The sequence below is a fragment of the Parasteatoda tepidariorum genome, chromosome 8 (genome assembly GCF_982258835.1).
Source record: "Parasteatoda tepidariorum strain Cologne lab strain chromosome 8, Ptep-v5.0, whole genome shotgun sequence".
Taxonomy (NCBI): Eukaryota; Metazoa; Arthropoda; class Arachnida; order Araneae; family Theridiidae; genus Parasteatoda; species Parasteatoda tepidariorum.
Window position 1 is genome coordinate 104,877,572 of NC_141762.1, and position 19,850 is coordinate 104,897,421.

Consider the following 19,850-nt stretch of genomic DNA (forward strand, 5'->3'; position numbering starts at 1 on the left):
ATGTGACAAAAAGTGATTATTTAAATGTGCAATTCAAATTTTGCGAGTAAATTTCTGCAGGAAAGAAGACCGAAATTTTTTTCTTTCCAAAAGAAAAATCTTTCTGCAGGAACTCTGTAACGTTGATTCTGCCACAGGGCTTCTTGTCAGCCTTTTAGTGTGGAATCCTGCTCGGATAGCAGTCTGTTCTAGCTACATGGTGCGTAGCGTATTTAAAAAGTGCTTCAAGGTGCTTATTTTCAATTTTAGTTTTTTAAAAGCCCTTAAAGGTGCTTATTTTCAATTTCAGTTTTTTGAAAGCCCTTCAAGGGGCTTTTTGTTAGTGGTTGTTTTTAAAAAGTACTTACTTTTCCCCTTTTCAAAATGAGATTTTTCCTTTACCACGTTGATTTTCGCTATGAATTATGCAAAAAGACGCAGTTCACATTGTTCTGTTCAACATCTTCACAATTAATTCAATCCCAATCTATTTCGGCTTATTGTCAGTCCGTATCGTTTGAAAACGCCATTCGTTTTACATGATTCAAAACAAAAGTTTTTTTATGGCATGACGGTTAGAACAGTCAATTGTCAAAAACTTCCCAACCCTGCCTAATTATGATATTTTTTTTAAGTGTTTAAAAATATTTTTGATAATTATTCTGCTTTAAAAGTGCTTAAAAGGTGCTTATTTTTTGTTGAATAAAAGCTCGAAAGTTAAGGTAGGCATAAGCAGATATAAACAAGAGTGCTTTTAATTTTATCATGTTTCTGAAGAAAGGGAACATTAAAATGACTGTGCCCCACTATGTGAAATGTCTCACTAGTGGTCTTCATCGTTTCTCAAGTTTTATGCAAACAGGGTTGTTATTCATTCGTTCATAAAATAGGTCGAGGGATTTTTCAGGTTCTCATGTTTGCTGAGGGGAAAAACTTGCAATGGTTATTCCAGCAGTTTTTAATCTTAATTTAGAACAGAAGGTTAATTATTAATTATATCAACGAGTTTTGTTTTGAATTATGAATTACAAGAAAGAATTTAGACAAAAAATATAAAAAGATTTGTTAAAGCTTTTTATACTACATATATGGTCTGGGCAGGCATCATGTTGGATGGCCGCACACCTTTCCATGTCTTTAAAAGAGACTCTATGACTGATATAAGGATGAGCTCTTGGAGCCCTATGTTAGTTTTTTCAGGGATGCAGTTGGCCCTGAGTTCATTTTAATGGACGATAACGCGAAGCCACATAGAGCTCTTATGGTCGACGAATTTCTAGAGAGTGAGGATATTCTCCTGATGGATTGGCCAGCCTGATCTCCAGACCTCAACCCTGTAAATCATGTCTGGGTAGCTCTAAGGAGGGCAATTGCAACTCGCTACCCACTCTGAGAACCATCCAGGGAATGAAAACAGCGTTGTTTAACGAGTGGGACCAATTGCCCCAGGAGATGATAAACTGCCTTATTTCAAGTATGAAATCACGCTTCGAGACCTGTATATCTGTAAGGTGTGACCATGCCCCCTATTAAGCAACTTTTTTTTTGTTTATTCTGCAATCGCTATTTCATACCTACCGACTCCATCTAGTGTTACGCACGATTATGCGTGTGTATTACAATAGTTGAATGGTTATTTGTTTTGTATTAAATTAATGTACGTAGATATCAAATGTCATTAAATTTCCGGTTGAGTAATACAATTACTGTTTTTGAGAATTTTGGTATTTTAAAAAATAAGTTTTCCCTTAAGAAGCCTCTACCCTCACCATCCTGGATTCTAAGTTCAATTTTTAATTTGCTCTTTATTAGATTTAAGAGAAATAGCGCTTCTATGAATTTTTCCACAAAACTTTAAACCAATGAAATGATGTAACTTAATGTTTTGAGCAATGGTCTTATAAGCTACTTTATTTTTGTAGTTTACTTACACTTACAATTGCTTTGTTACAAATGTAGTTTACAACTACTTTTTTTTAAATGTAGTGACTACAAACTACTTTAGTCACTACTTTAAGGAGACGAACTTTGCTTCCAGAACTTAATTTACTCCTATGTTTCGAAATGGTTTTAAATAATAAATTGGCTTACATTAAATATGAGGGGAGCCAGTTCGTTATTCCAAAACATTTTTTTCTTTCTAATTCGTTCATTTAACTTTTCACTTTTTATGCTATTTTCGACAGCGAAGATTTAATTTAAAAAATGCGAAATTATCAAATACTTGCAATAATTTAATTGTTTAATGCTTCTTTTAATTCCTCTAAGAAATTTAAGTTCATCGAAAATACGTTTTAATACAATTTTAAAAATACAATTTTTGGGATTTCCGGCAAAGTCGGTGAGCTCGAGTTTCGGAAAATTGATGCTAATCCGATCTGACGATATGACTTCTGCTTGTTTGTTTACACTTCCGTAGGATTTCGAAAACTCTTGGAAGCGTAGTTTCGCTGAAGTAACGTTATCTCTGTAATTTTCACATTGTTCCAATTCTTTTTCTAAAACTTCATCAAGATTTGAGGATTTGGATTTTACTTCTTCTTTATCAGTTTCGGTTTGATCCTCTGGATTTAAAAAGAGATATTTAAAAACGATTTCGTCATTTTCAAACAATCTCTTCGATTTTTCTTCAAGTTTAGCAAATGCTACTGATGCTGACTGGATGTTGTTACCTTCTATTGAAGATTCCAGCTCATTTATTGTTTTTGTTACGGCTGTTCGAAGAACTTTTCTTTGAATTAAGCAATTGTTATCCATATTTTCGTCAATGGATATTTACGTTGGGCGCCAGATATTGTATCTCGGGATCTTTTTGGCTATTGGTTTGAAATGAATCAGTGCGAGCCAATATTTTTTAGTGTTTTTTATTTAAACTTAACGAAACAACAACAAACAAAAGACTGAAGAGAAAAGCTATGTATCCTTACAGATGCGCACACTGCGCCATCTATCGCAAGGTAAAAATTTAATTTAATGGAAGGAAGATGCAACACCCTTCCTTTGAAATAACATCAATGTTTCATGAGTGCGCATGTGAGAGTGTGATCGAAGTGCAGGGTTGCAAAAAATGAACCTAACCAGTATAACCGCCTGGGTTTTTCTAAAATTGATTTCTTATTTATCCTCTGTTATATTAAAGAGCTATTCTATTAAAATATATATGTAGTCTAGCCTAAAAAAATGCACCTATGGTGAAGAAATTAATTGTGTTTGGCAAGGCCGTAGCCAGGATATTTTTTCGGGGGGGGGGGATATGGTAAGAAGCAAGGACAGTTTCAGACATGCAAAGTAGGGGGAAAACATTGTAACAAATATTGCAAAAGTTGAACTAGTAATTAAAAAATATTACATAATACTTATTTTTCAAATAATATTACATAATAATTATAATAAATTAGTAAACAAAGTTTACAAAGACATGTGACAGGGATTTGAAAAAAAAATTTTGATTACTTTTTTAGGACAAACCAGAATATCCCGAAATATGCTTAATAAAGTTAGTTAATAAAAGGTTTGATTCGACAGTTTTTGTTTTTCTTTTTACTGGCAGGCTCAAAGAAAGACTAAAAAGTTTGAATCCCAGAATTTCGGGGGGGGGGGATTTGTCCCGACGGTCCCCCCCTTGGCTACGGGCCTGGTGTTTGGAGACTGGAGAGTTACCTTGTTGACTTGATTTGACTGTATAGCCATTGATAAATCAGTGCCTTTGATTCGCTTTCTATGCAAAAAAAAAATTATTTTTTGAAATTAAAATAGTATAAATAAAAAGTAATCCTGTGTTAAAATAAGTTTCTATTGGGTGATGTATGTGAGTACATATAACATTTTGTATCGTGATGCCAGAGGAAACTTTATTCAGACTTTTACACCAATTTATTTGTATTAATTACACTTTAATAACCTATATGTAAAGTCAATTCATAAAATTAAACTTAATTATTAATATTAAAATAAGCTTTTTTTAAAATAAGGTACTTATTCCTGCCCTCTCTTTTGAAAAAAAAAAAAAAAAAACCCTAATGAAACATGAGAAACTCAGAAAAGCCCAATGAAACCCAGAAAAACCCGGGTTTTTTGCAACCCTATCGAAGTGATTAATCATCTAATACTATAAACTAATTTTATTTCAAGAATGAGTTACTTAAGCTAACTGCTCTTACTAAATTTTAAAGTAAAAATAACTTCACTGACATGTGTATTATATCTATCTTATTCCAATTATAAGTTTTAGTTCTACTGAATGCCAAAAATTGAGTACAACTATTTTACGTAAGAAGTGTAAAAGAATATTCTTAGTGTTTCAATACAACAGAAACTATCCTTGGTTATTGAGTTAGTAAAACACCGAGGTCCATAACAAGAAATAAACATTACGCAATCATGCACGAAAGCATATAATCGACACAAATCAGTACCAATAAGTCTTTTTCAGTGGTTGGAAAAACTACATTATTTTACTAGTTTACTATAACTACTTTGTTAGAAATATAGTTAACTACAACTACTTTTTTTTTTAAATGTAGTTACTAATTTGGAATTTAGTAACTACTACTTTAAGGAAACGAACTTTGCTGGAGAATTGAATTTACGCATAAGCTCAAAATTTGTTTGATTAAGAAATTCACTTATATATGAGCCGCTCAGAAGCCAATGCGGTTGAGTCCATTTTTTGATATTTTCTGATTTTTCGAAATTTTGATGAAATAAATAATAATCTTCTTAGTTATTAAACGATTTACTCGTTGGTTAATTTTTTCTAGGTTAGACAGCCCTTTTTTTAATAGCTTCTGAATACATTGTATAATAATTTCAGAAGCCATTGTGAATAAGTCCAGCTTTTATCAATATTTTTTTACATAAACTTTGAAATAAAAATTAAATTCTTCTTCTTTCGATATTTGTTGGTAACACTGATAAACAAGAAATTCATAGTAACTCAGGGTTGCCAGACGTAGTATTTTTAATACTACGGTAGTATTTTTTCACTAAAAGGAGTATGGTATTTTTTGTAGTATTTTTTTTTTAAATGTGGTATTTTTTTTTATTATTTATTTTATTTTCATTTCCTATAACAAAGAAAAGTGCCACTCTAGTTTTGAAGTAAAAAACAATTTTTGAAATAATCCAACAGTTTATTTTCTATTAGTCACTGTATCTAGTGATGATTGAGAAAAATAAAAGTTCGTCTATACTAGTAGACATAAATTTCTTATCTTTTTCAGCTGCCAAAAGGTATAAGTCCTAACATTTTTAAGATGCTGTCATTATTTCAATAAATACTTACGTTTTTATTTACACATCCTGTACATATCTTGTCTTTTTGCAGAGTTTACACCTCGAAAAAAGAGTTTATACACTTTTCTAATTAAATTAATAAACCAAGAATTTTAAAAACTAATGTATCAAAAAACATTAATTTTCTCAATTATTGTGTTTTGGACTTAACCGCATTGGCTTCTGAGCGACTCATATAAGGGAATAATTAAGAATTATTTATTCATGTTTACTCGAGCTTGTTTGTTATTCGAAAACAATTTTTTCTTCTTTCTAATTCGTTCATTTAACTTTTCATGCCTTTTTCGACAGCGTATACTTAATTTAAGAAAGTCGAAACAATCAAATACTTGCAATTTTTCTAATTGTTTAATGCTTTTTTTTAAATTTCCTTTAAGAAATTGAAGTTCATCGAAAATACGTTCCCTTCCTTTGAAATAACATCAATGTTTCACGATTCTGCATCCGCATGTTAAAGTGATTAATTAGCTATTTTTAGTAATGGCTCATTTTTATATTAGCTATATGCAATTTCAGCAACTACAGCTACACTTTCATTGAGGCCATTGACAGGCGAAGATTTGTATCCGGCAAAGTATGAAATGATTTATATTCGGCACATTGCCTCGGCATTATATGTAATGCCCAGATTATACCTTTCGTAGGCCCTCCCCTCCTTCCCCCACTCCTCCCCTCTTTTCAAAATATATATGCTAAAATTTTCTTCGTATGGAAACGTATTACGCCATTTTAGATGTATTAATTTCAGAAATGACTAAAAGGCATAAAGCTTACAGTGATTTGTACGATAATTTAGGTTTTCTTGTTCACTAAAATTTGTCAGAATCTGAGATTAAACTAAAAGCGCAAAATTTGATGAAAATTTACTCATCCGATTTAGAGGAAAACTTTGTAGATGAATTTTTTCTATTTTCAAATTTGTATGAACATAAATCTGCACAAGAAATGTTGAAGGCTCAAATTAAAGATAAACTTGTGAATACTTTTCCTAACGTTCACATTGCATTAAGAATATATTTGTCGATTCTTGGATCAAATGCAGAAGGAGAAAGATCTTTCTCCAGATTAAAATTGATAAAAAATTATTTGCTTTCAACAATGAATCAAGATCGTTTGGCATCGCTCGCACTTATGTCTATTGAATACGACATTTTGCGTAGTTTGGAATTCGACAGCGTAATACAAGATTTCGTTGAATCCAAAAATCGCAAAAAAGTAAATATATTAGATCATAAGATTCTGCAAAATAATTAATTACCGTAAAATATTATATTTTTATTTGTATCTTCATAATTTTGTGCAAAATACACTTGTTGTTTTTAAAGCTAAACTATTTTTGACAACAAATTTTTCTCTCCCAAGTTTTTCGTAGGCCCTAAGCACGTGCCTAGTGTGCCTATAGGTTAATCCGGCCCTGGTAATGCCGGATGCTATTTAGGCAAAGTATGAAATAAACGTCCTGATTAGTTTATTAGGAAAATGATGTGCATGTTACTGTGAATGACCGAAATCGGTGGTTGTTGACTTTCACCTGTGAATGTTGACAATCACATAGTCGCTTTGGTGAATGTCCGAAATATTTATTACATCCGATTTGATATTAATTTATTCGTGGATATAATTACATTTATTCGATATTTTAATACTTACTGACGATAGATTAGAAGAAACATCAGTGTTTGGAGTATCGGGCAAATATATACCGGGCAATGATACTTGACCTTAAAGAAACACGAGTGTCGGGTATACCAGACAGTGGCCCTTGACCTTAAAAAACATCAGTGTAGGGTATACCGGGCAATGGCACTTCACCTTAAAAAACAATTGCCCGGTATACCCTACACTGATGTTTTTTTAAGGTCAAGTGCCATTGCCCGGTGACCCGGACGTGATGTGAACATGTCTACCTTCACTGAAATTCCCACTTTGATATGAACACGTCTATCTTGACAGTAACGCCCACTTCGATCTGAACACGCCTACATTGATGGGCGGTCACATTGAACAGTTGATTTGCTACTTGTAGCTGCGATATTATCCACCTCCTCGCTTTGTTTTGATAACACACAACGTACTCACTCGACTGCTAAAGCCAACATAGGAGCCTCCACGACCGTGAACTCAATACAGCTCTCCCGGCTTCTCACAAAACAGCAATATATCGACTAGTGGTGTTCCGTTCATCGAATTCTATCACAGATATAATTCTGGTGGGGAGTAGTGTAGTGTATCTACCACTACTAAAATATAATTCCTATTCACTAGTACAGTGTTTCCCAAACATATGACTTTTGTGTACCCTTTCTAAATTTTTCGTAACGCTGTGTACCACTAATAAAAAAATGAATGTATTTTTTACTGTAAAAAAAATTTGCACAAAATTTAAAAATCACAACTGACTGCTGACGCCACTAATGTTTAACTGTTAATTCTGCAAAAAATAGCCAATAGAAAAAAAAAGTAATCGTAAATTTTCATGGCTAGCTTTGTTTCTAAATAAAATTTTTTGACATTTTCGTTTGTAGCAAGATATTTCGCATAAGAAAGCTTACCCCCGCTAAACTGTTCCCGTACCCCTGGGGGTACGCGTACCACACTAGTATATAAGACATGTTAACTCGATTCTATGGTGAGTGGTGAGGTAGGGTAAACTAACCAGTGAAGGAACACTTCAGCTTCGCTTGCCTTTTAAAAAATCATATTAATTTCAAAATTCGTAATTTTAGTTTAATGACAGTGTCAACATATTTGTTACTAATTGCAAATAATGTAAAAAAATTGTAGAGAACTTACTTAATATAGTTTTAAAGTTTCGGAGGTTCAAATAACAAGTAGTAAGAAGACCAAGTGAAGGAACAGCTCTTACCAGAGAATGAACACCCAGTAAAGGAACACTTAATTTTGGTTATTTTTTAATGCTCCTTATGAATTTATAAGCCACACAAATATTTAAAGACAAGCCTATTCTTTAAATTATAATATATAAATACTAGGAAGATGTAAACTTGTAAACTAAAGAGTGGGGGAGTTCAGTGACCCCCCCCCCACTCTTTAACATTATGAGCAGCCAAAACAGTGATAAATATTTTATGACCGTCGTTGAACAGCCGAACCAATTTCGAGTTTACGACTACTATTGTTCAACTCCGTAGCCTTCTCATTCTGAACCCAATCCAGAAGACAAGGGAACTCCTGGATCAAGTATTGGGAGAAATTTGCCTTCGTGGAGGACTTTTTGATGGAACTAACCCGCATTTGCTTTACATGGAGAGGTGGACTACTAGAACCTCCCACGGTTAGTCTAACAGCAAGGGGACTCCAATCCATCTGCAGCTGAGGATATTTCGCGTCAGCACTGTGGTTGGTGCAAGCCGGATGCGGACTTCGGATCGACCATCCATCGCTGGGATTCGAACCCAGTTCACCGCATTAGACTTCGGTATTTTACTGGGAACTGTGTCTTAACGATCAGTCTACTACTACAGGACCAATTTTCATGTCTGCCAACATTGAAGAAATAAAATAACGGATATTTTACTAACTGACCCAATTTCGGGTTTACGGCTACTGATGTTCTTCTCTGTCATTTTGAATCCACTCCAGAAGATAAGAGAACTCCTGGATCAAGTATTGGGAGAAATTTGTCTTCGTGGAGGACTTTTTGATAGAACAAACCGCATTTGCGCTACATGGAGAGGAAAAACCCCCATGGTTAGCCTGACGGCAAGGGGACTCTTAACATTTTCTTACAAATACAGGTAACTCTAAGACTAAATAAATAAATTTGTATTAATTTCAATAAAAAAGAAAAGAAAAAGTCGGGAAAACTCATTACTTTACCTTTTAAAGTCTCAATAAAAACATCTGCAATAGAAATTTAGATCAATGTAACAAATATTGGAGTCTAACTCAGAATGTTAAAAGTGAAACTAACGAGCATTTGCGTAAAAGAGAAATAATAATAATAAAAAAAAACTTTCATGTATAGCCTAATGGCGATGGAACTGTCGCCACCCATGCATATTCTGTCAGCGAAATCGGCGACTTGGCGATACGAACGCGGCCTATTTTTACTCGTTGCTTTTGTGATAAGTTGTACTTTTATCCATTAATTTTAAAAAGTAACGTTGTCATGTATGAATAATTCTCAGTTGAAGTTTTATGTCATTTCCTCACCTCTCACCCTAAGCAGAGGTTATCAATTTAAAATATTAACAACTTTCGCCCATAAACAGACTTACATAAAACCAACAAAGAAATCGTAAAAAATTAACTGAAAAATTTAAAAACTGCGATTTATTATATAACTCTAGTCGTTTAAAAGTAAACTAATGTCGTTAAAAAGGGAATCAGCATTCATAGGAATAAAACAAATTCCAGAGCAAGAATCTTATTAGTGTGACCTTGACTAGATCGGGAAAACTAAACGCGCTTTAAAATTTAGACTTAGGGAAAACTATAGTTATGTCCGTTATCAAGAATTCGAAAAATCATCAATTGCTGCACATTGTTGGAACCTTGGACATATATTCAATTTTGACAATGCCAGTAACACCACCCTGTAACATCATCTCATCTTGATGCCCTGGAATCTTGTTTTATTCATATGAATGCTGATACCCTTTTTAACCACACTAGTTCTTCACCAACTCTCCGTAGCTCTTGGAAATGCATTTAACTCTGATTTGTCTCTCGTGGCTACTGTGGTTTTTCTAATTTTGTTTCTCACCTTTAGTTTTCTATTTTTCGTAGGCAAATTAGTATTCTAAATCAGTACTCCCCAACTTTTTTATCGCCGCGAACTTTTTAACGTTTATACAACTTTTGTTTCTTCTCATTCACGTCTGATAAGTCTTGGACATGGGCGCCAAATTTTTGAGCGCTCGAAACATGTCCACTATTATTTTCACTTTTTATATTTTTGAAGCGAATAAAGCTTTTAATCAAGTAGTATCTCCATTTCTTCAATTTTGTTTTAATTGACACACATTTAATTATCGAATTAAAATAATTTTACTCTGAGTCTTAAGTTCGAATTATTAATATGCATTTATTCTTAATTTTTACTTACATGTTAAATGAATTGTAAACTATAAATCGATTTTGAACTATTTTCATTCACATCTGCCATTCAGTCAAAATAATGAAAGAACAATTAAAAACATAATTCTCTCTTTTTAATAAATCCTCTTATAAACGTTTATTTTTACTCTTAATCATATGAATTGGTGATAAAATGGCAAGAAAGTCTTTGCTTGCACCTTTCAGTAAACAATTGTAACTTTCATTCTCACAGAGCTCCTAAAATTAAGTGGCGAGAATTTCGATTGACGATAATTTCTATTTGGCGATAAATTCTGCTGGTAGGGAGCGATTGAAACTTGCATTGCAGTTACAGATAGAGTATTTTAGCAGGTTGGAATTTGGATTAGCGATAATATGGCGATGAATTCTTGTAGCTGTCAAAAAACCATTTAAACGCTTATCAGCCGTGTCTCCTGTGTTTTTAACGAAGACTCTTGTATTTTACGACTATCTCCTCTTTAACTGAATATTAAAAATTTTCTCTGTATTTGTTGAAGAAATTAAAAAAAAAAAAAAAAATGGCTATAAAATATCCATTGATAGCAAAAATACTTCTCTTATTCCTCAACAGATGGTGCTATTGCCAGTACTACAGTATGTTGAGTGTTAATTGTTTAAGTCTTGCCCGGGATAGCCTGGTTGGTAGGGCACTGCGCCCATGTCTAAGAGTTCGTGGGTTCGATCCCCGCCGGTCGAAGACTCCCCGTGTAATAAATGGTGACTGATGCACTTTAAATTTGTCGAGTCTCAAAGTCCTCCATGTTCCCATAACAAATCAAAACCTCTGGGGGTACTGATCCAGGAGTTTCCTTGTCTTCTGGATTGGTTCAAAATTAAAGGGCTACGCAGTTGGGACATCAGTAGTCGTAAACCCATGAAATTGGGTCGACTGTTCAACGACGGTTATAAAATAGAAATAAAATTGTTTAAGTCAAGTCACAGTGGCTCAGGAAATAGAGCGTTCACCCTCCAATGAGGTGAACCCAGGTTCGAATACCAGCAATGACCGGTCGATACGAATTCCGAATCCGACTTCCACCGACCACAGTGCTGATATGAAATATCCTCAGTGGTAGAGGGATTGCAGGTTAGAGTCCCCTTGTCGTCAGGCTAACCGTTGGATGTTTTCGTGGTTTTCTTCTCCACGTAACTTAAATGCAGGTTATATTCATTAAAAAAAGTCCTACTCGACAGCAAATTTCTCCCAATACTTGATCCAGTAGTTCCTTTGTCTTCTGGATTGGGTTCAAAATTACAAGGCTACGTAGTTGAACATCAGCAGTCGTAAGCCCAAAATTGGGTTGGTTAGTTTTATTTCTCCAATGTTGGCAAGCATGAATCCCATTGAAATTTGGTCCTGTAGTAGTAGACTGATCGTAAAAACACTTTTTTCTCAGGTTGCCGTATGTGCAGAGGATCAAAATTATGATAACATGTCTTTGGCTGATCTTCAAAACTGTTTACCACAAACCGTCGCCAATTATAGTGCAGTTTTGTTGTGACGTAAATAATTGAATTGTAATCATTTTAGCTAGTCGAAAAGTAGTCAAAATTTCTATAAACGGTAATTTCTATTTAGCGATAGTATAATAGGACTATAAATTTTACTTAAGTCGTAAAAAAACGACAGTGTCGTTCGACAGTGAGCTCTAGTTGAAATTAGATCATGCTAATTAATCTGAACGCTGATTATTGGAACTTGCATTGTCATTCAGCGAATAGCAATATTTATCCTTTCCAAAAAAATATTTTGGATGGTAGGAATCATAGTTGCAGGCACGTTATTTAAAATATAAAATACGTAGTCTTTACGCTGTATTAGTTTTTTTTTCACAATACTATTTTAAAAAATCGAATCGAGACTGTAATTGTCTAATTTATCCTTCATCGGTTAGTAATCACGAACCCGAATTTTAGCACGTGCATGGTGGCGCAAAGTTTTGATTTTGAACTCGAAAGTAAAATTGTGAATCTTGCGCCTGAGTTTCTAGTTTTTTTTCTTTTTTTCAATGCAGCAGTTGACATAGTGAATTTGTTTTATTTCATACCGCGTTCGCAAAAGGAACTATGTGTTTGCATGTCATGTCCAATCTCCAAAATAATTGAGTGACTTCTGCTTAAATTTATCTTTCTTGTATGGACGATTTAATGAGATAAAAGGATCTAAAATATGGCTTAAATAAAATGCATCGTGCCTGTAAGTATAATTTGAAGTTTTAATTATCGAGTTTATTTTATAAATCTATTCATATATTTTATAATGTTTATTGAAATGTTAGTCTTATTTTAAATGGGTTAGCACTTTAATGTTGTGCAGTTTATTTAAATCAGTGTAAATCGCGAGTTTCATTTTGCTTTGACTGTAAATATTGTGATATATTTTTAATTATTAGGTAAATTTAAATAAAAATATTTGAATTGTGAATAAATACTGTGTACTTTCGTTTTTTTCGTAAAATGTAAAGAGATCAACTAAAAACCAAAAAGTTGAATTTTTTTTGATTTACAACACCCATTCATCAAAAATTATAATTTGTTAGCCGTTTATTTTTGAAATTGTGATTTTTTATCTTCTTTTAGTAACTGTTTGAAATTGTAATGCTTTTCATATTTTTTAAATTCTTCATTATTTATCATTCAAAAATTTTAATTTAAACCTGAACTTAAAACACAGCAAACAACAAACGACAAAAATATTAAACCTTTTTTTTATTATTTCAAAATTTAGTTACTGGTTTTATTACCTCCAAGACATTTTTTGAAATTTTATTCAGAAATTATTCTATTGTTCTTAATTTGTGTATTAAATATCTTATTTTCATGTTCTGCTTTTAGTGTTGGTGACAAAGCTGTTTTTTAGGAGTTTTTCTACTAAATGTTTAACCTGTAGATTAATTGAAATGTATTTTGTACTTATTAGATAATTAAAATCTTGTAATTTACTTATGTCTGTTCAAAAATTATGCATAGATAAAACTAAGTACAAACTTTCATTTAATTCTAAACCAAGACAGATAGTTGATCAAAATTTCGTTTTACTATCTGAATCACCAATCTTTTATTCTGACAGTTGAATGTATTTAGATTAAGGTGTCAACAATTTAAAATATTTGAATCAAATGATTCAAATCAGTTTTTTTAAATTCTTTTAATAACTCTTCTAAAAGAGTATTAGAATATTGATTGTGAAGTGAAAAGCAACGATTGGGAAAATTTTGCTGTGTTTGCAAAAATATTTGAATAAATGAGAAAAACAAAAAATGTAACTTATCTAAAATTTTAAAATGATACAAAATTTTTCGAGTAATCTTATACAAAATTAGATGTTTTCAATGTACTTTGTATTTATGATCAGAACACACTCAAGTGTGTTCTGATAAAAATATCCTTTAATAATTCAAAGGTACTAATGCCATCAATTTAGTGAGATATTTTTATCTTACTAATTGGTAATTGTTTTATTATATTTTTTTAATATTTCTAGGTTTCCTTTTAGAAAATATTAAATAATTACTGAATTTTTCAAACTATCTTATGTAGTGTTTGAAACTTTTTTTTCATGTTGTATTTAGGACAATTAATACCATGAATTTATTCAGATCTTTTTGGTACGTTACTAATTGTGTGTGTGACTGAATTTGTACAAAATTGAGTATAAAAATTGAAAATCAAATTTGTTTATTCTGATACAAGTGAAACAATTATAAACAGCGGATATATTACTTAAATGCATGTAAATGATTTTTTCTTAGAAAAGTGTATTAACGATTTAGTAATTTAGAAAATTAACAATTTTGAAAATATTAAAGATTTGATATTTTTTGCTTCATAATTGAAGCTTAACTTGCCAATGTTTCAAAAATGGAACATGAACTTTGAGTTCTCATTTAATGAGCAATTACTTGTAATAATATTATTTTTAACTTTACATTATCAAGTATTTTTTGCATTTAGTTTGGTTCAGTTTTCATTATTATTCGATTTTTTATTAATTATAGAAATTTGATGTTTTATGAATTTTAGAATTTTTTTAAAGTTTTATCCAGTTTGTAATGTTTGCCTAAAATCCAATTTTTGTAATAAGACTACAACACTTGCAAGTTCTTAAAGGGACAATATAACCCTCAGTTACGCATCAGATTCGAAATTTTATTTTAAATTTGAAATATTAGTTTAAAACATAATATTCCATTTTTAGAATATTTAGGATATCTTGAACCTAAAAATTTTAATTAAATATTTTTGGTGGGTAATATGAGCAAATTGATAATTGATTATGTTTTTAAAAGAGCAGTTCTATAAAAATTTTCTAAGTATCTCAAACAATTATGATTTGTTCAGTGCTCCATTAATAAAATTATGCTGGAAACTATTAAAACTTTTAAGTTCCGGACAAACTAATTCTGAAATTAAAAAAGAAGTGTACTTTATTACTCTTTTACAATGAAATTAATATTGTGTTTGCTGTACTTAACCAAATTATATATTTTTTCTTTTCTTTTTTTTTCCTTTTTTTTTTGTTTGTAATTTGCCTATTTTTTAAAGTAGTCTTGCATTTGTATACAATAACAAAAAATGTCTTGTTTTTTTTTTTTTTTTTTTTTTTCCTCATTGGCTATCAAAATTTTGTTAAACTTTATACAAGTTGGTAATCATTTATTTTTCAAATTAAAGTTTTAAAAATAATAGAAAATGGTAGACAACAAGAGAATTGATCTATGTTGATCAGTATAATTATATTAACTGCAAATGTTTTTGATGTATCATAATATATATGGTTGCCAGAAGAAAATTATGGAAATATTTTAATACTTAATTTCCCTAATTAGCTCGCAAAATATAGTATTAATGTAATCATTAATGTTTTAAGAAAACAATGCGGCATTTGAAAAATTTCTACTATTTCATATCAGGGTGCGTAGCGTTTCTTAAAAGGTGCTTATTTTCGTTTTTTGAAAGCCCTTTTGCTGGGTGTATTTAAAAAGTGCTTCATTTTCAAGGAGATTTTTTTCTTTACCATATCAATTTTTACCTCGAATTATGCAAAAAGTGTGTTTTTCAATTTGTTCTATTCAACGTTTTCATAATTCATTCAACCAATATTTATTTCAATATACCATCCGTCCGCAAAGTATGAAAGCCCCAATTAGTTTATGAAAAAATTGCGGGTTTAAATACTGAGCTGGATTCGGTGGGAAAGATTCACGCATTCTCGTGAGCATTTCTGCTGCATTTTGTAGGAGAGATAATCTTTAATCATCATCATCCTAGTTGGCCTGACAGCCCAGTGGGGGACAATGCCTTCCTCTAAAGATTACTCCATAATGACTTATGATTCGTCTTTTCTTTTAGCAATCTTTTTAAATAATTCTTAAATTAATTATTTATAATTTTGAATAATTTTTTTTTTTTGCATAATTGTTTAAAGTATAATTATGAATTTATAAACTCACTCAGATTCACTCACTATTGAATGCATTTAAAATTGTGCATGAATTGTTTTTATGGTGGCTAATATAATCACTAAAAGAATTCTCTGTAAGAAACTAATTATTTTATCATGATCATGTCACTTAGAAAATAATTTTGGATTTTGTTAACATATATATATATATACAGAGATGATTGTGCTCCTGAAAAAATCCGGTTTTCCAGATTTTTCACTAACTGCGATCCTGAAATTTCCAGAAATCCAAGGTGTAGAAGTTTCAAGAAATCTATCACAATTATGTATAAAAATTCTTGTATATTTTATTTAAGAATATTAGAACTAGAATTTGCATCTCTTTCATTTGTAAACATTTATTCTGGTAGAATAATAAATGTGATTAGAGGTAAAAGTAAACTTATACGTAATTATCAATTTAAATTGTGCTGCATATAATTTATTTAGAATTTCGCGTTGTGAAAATATCAGTGATTTAAATTTATAAAGACATTAATTTTTTGAATTGCGTCATTAATGATTTTATTCAAGAGATTTTCTGGATTTTTGAGTTGGGCTCACAATTACCCCTGATTTCCCTAATTAGTTCACAGAATTTAGCAAAGAAAACAATGTGACATTTGAAAAATTTCTACTATTTCATATATATCAAAGTTATTTTTACTTTTTTGTTTCTTTAAGTTTTCATCAATATTTATTTATTTATTTTTGCACTAGGGCCAAGAAACGTATGGACAAGGAAGTTGTCTTTGGGAACAAAATTTCAGTTAACTTTGTTCAGAAAAGTGATGTAGATTTCAGTGCAAGAAAGTACTCAACGGAAGAGTCAGCTGAAACTTCATCTACCTGCAGCAGCCGTGATTCATCCCCATCCGAAGATCAAAATTCACAGGACTATGTATTAAACAATGGGCACATTTCATCATCACAAAGAAAATTTGAGTTCCCCCCACCGCCCGTCATGTGCGAGCAAAATTATCCATCGTTTTTAAAAGAAACCATCTTTTCATCCCATCCAAAAAACAGTATGGCCAATTCCAAACTCATGGCATCAGCTGACAGTGCATCTACGAAAAACTGGAGAACTCATGTCGATTGGAACGGTCATTCAGCTTACAGATATAAAGACATATCTGCCTTTTCGCCTGTCCGAAAAGAATTGGATTCCACGTTGACCTCTAAGTATCCCCAGAGGAATGTGGGTAAAGTGTCTCCTTTTTTCATGCAGGATTCTAAAGAAACAAAACACAACACGCCTGCAGTTTTTAATGAATCTTCCGCGAGAAGACATTTTCAGTTGGATGCCATGAACTCTTCGTTTTCATCATTTTCTGCCAGTAGTGGTTTTTCTAATTTACCTCAAACCTCACTGAGTGACCCATTAAAGTATTCTTCTCACTGGAGCGGCGGCTATTCGTTTGACTCGAGGAGTTGTGATGTCCCTGTTGAACTAATTGTGTCCAATCTAGATCAAATGTTTGAAATCAATGAAATGAAAAACATTTTATTCAATGTATTCAGTGATCATGTTATGGTAAGTTCATTCATGTCATTCAGTTTCTTTTAGAGTTAAATTACGAGCTAAAGAAAAAAACGTCTCGATAACAATTGATGTACTGTTCTGATTTTGGTGCCCTGAGATTCAATCCTTATGTTTCAAAGGGTTAACTTTAAATATACTTATTAGTTAGTGCATACCTATTTTTTAACGCAGACTCCTGTATATTACTACTATCACCTATTTAACCTGTTTATTTTCAAATTTCTCCTTATTTGTTGAAGATATTTAAAAAAATCTATATATATTTGGTGATAAAATATCCACTGATGACAAAAATACATCTCTTATTCCTAACCAGATGGTGCTATTGCCAGTACTGTAGTATGTTGAGTGTTAATTGTTTAAGCCAAGCCGTAATGGCCCAGGGAATAGAGTGAATGAGGTGAACCCCGGTTCGAATCCCAGCAATGACTGGTCGATACGAATTCCGCATCCGGCTATCACTGACCACAGTGCTGACGTGAAATATCCTCAGTGTTAGAGGGATTACAGGTTAGAGTCCCCTCCTCGTCAGGCTAACCGTTGTAGGTTTTCGTTGTTTTCTTCACGTAACTCAAATACAGGTATTTCCATAAAAAAAAATTTCTCCACAAACCAAATTTCTCCCAATACTTAATCCAGGAGTTCCCTTGCCTTCTTAATTGGGTTCAAAATTTCAAGGCTACCGAGTTGAACGTCAGTTGTCGTAACCCCAAAATTGGGGCGGTTAGTAAAATCTCCGTTATTTTATTTCTCCAATGTTGACATGTATGTAAATAGTAATTTTAAATAAATTTTTAAAAATTTTTTTAATGTTTTCTAAACAACTTCTCAAAAAAGTAATATTTATAAAACTATGTTTCTTGTGCTAACTGTTGGATTTTCACAAACAATATTTATACTTTAAAGTGCCACCACTTTAGATATGTTTATTAACTATTTTGGCCTCATTTACTTGCAGAGGAGAAGGCAATGGCCACGGACAATCAATCAAAGGGGGCATACAATTGACAACTTTTAAAGTATACTAATAAAACTTAAAATCTTTTACTGAATAACTAGTATTTATTTATTAAGTGCATAAGCAAATGAAATTTTTTATTGGGTAAATGTACTTTGTTTGAAAGAAATATTTGATGTATTTTATAAGCAAATTAATTTTTTTTATTAGATAAATTCTTTGTTTGAAAGAAATATTTCAAACAAATTTAAAAATTTAGCTTTAGGTCTTGTACTGTTACGGAAATGAAAATTTCAGAACTAAGAATTTGGTTTAAAATAATAAATTTCTACAAATTATAAAATTTCAGCAAACATTTATGAAAACGAATTTTAAATTACGATTTAAATTATTATGTATAAATATCATCCTATGAGGTTGCATTATTAATCATATCTTAAGGCAGTGTTTCCCAAACTTATGACTTTTGTGTACCCTTTTCCAAATTTTTCGTAACGCTGTGTACCACTAATAAAAAATGAATGTATTTTTTACTATAAAAAATTGCACAAAAGTTTAAAATCACAACTGGCTGTTGACACAGCTAATTATTAACTGTTAACTCTGCAAAAAATATCCAATAGAAAAATACGTAATCGTAAATTTTCATGGCTAGCATTGTCTTTAAGTAAAATGTTTTGAAATTTTAGTTTGTTGCAAGATATTTTGCAATAGAACGCTTACCCCCACTAAACTGGTCCCGTACCCCTGGGGGTACACGTACCACACTTTGGAAAACACTGTCTTAAGGTTACATTATTAAAATCTTCTCTTAAGGTTACATTATTAATTGTCTCATAGGGTTACATTATTAATAGTTTCTTAAGGTTACATTATTAATAGTATCTTAAGATAACATTATTAATCATCGCATTATTGATCTTTTTTTCAATCTGATCAAAACATTTGACTTGAGTATTCATACACACTCCACAGTTAGACCTGCATACGTGAGAAAAATCATATGAATTGTCAAAAAAAATTTTACCTTTTGTTTCCTTTCTTTTTATATATTTTTTTTCAAATACTCAATTGGAGAAATACAACTATAAAAATTATTTGACATAATTTTATTAGAAAAATAGCTTATTTCTAAGTATAAAATAAAATGGAACATGATCTTTTTCTAATACGAGAAATTTTGTGTTAAATTTTTTTGTTAGGATTTTAAACATATTAAAAACAATTTTTTCTTAATATAGTATAATTTTTAAAACAAATTAAATCTGTACTGTATGGTTTCATATGCATAAGTTTTCTTTTTTTATGAAATTTTTCTAACTGAAAGGCTTTAGATCTTAAAAAGAACTTATAATTTTAACTCTTTTTTTTTTTTTTTAAATACCAAATTCAGTGATAGCTGTTCTGATTATAAATTATATTTTCATTTGACAAACTTTTTTGAATCTGTATAAATTTTCCTGGAATTCACTATTCACTCTCTTTAGTGATGCAATGTTAAAAGTATGGGAAAACTTGAATTATAAAAAAGATGTTGATTCTTT

General features: G+C 31.3%; 1 protein-coding gene across 6 annotated transcripts in view; it reads left to right on the forward strand.

Moving 5' to 3' along the window:
- LOC147806610 (meiosis regulator and mRNA stability factor 1-like) overlaps positions 1-19,850 on the forward strand; it is an 87,518-nt gene that overhangs the window by 25,165 nt on the left and 42,503 nt on the right. For 5 of the 6 annotated variants that reach the window (XM_087169547.1, XM_087169552.1, XM_087169548.1 and 2 more), the window contains exon 7: positions 16,523-17,339. In XM_087169547.1, the coding sequence (XP_087025673.1) occupies positions 16,523-17,339 (817 nt within the window). Of the gene's footprint in view, positions 1-11,916; positions 12,557-16,522; positions 17,340-19,850 lie in introns of those variants that run through there. The other variant, XM_087169553.1, reaches the window with a different exon arrangement.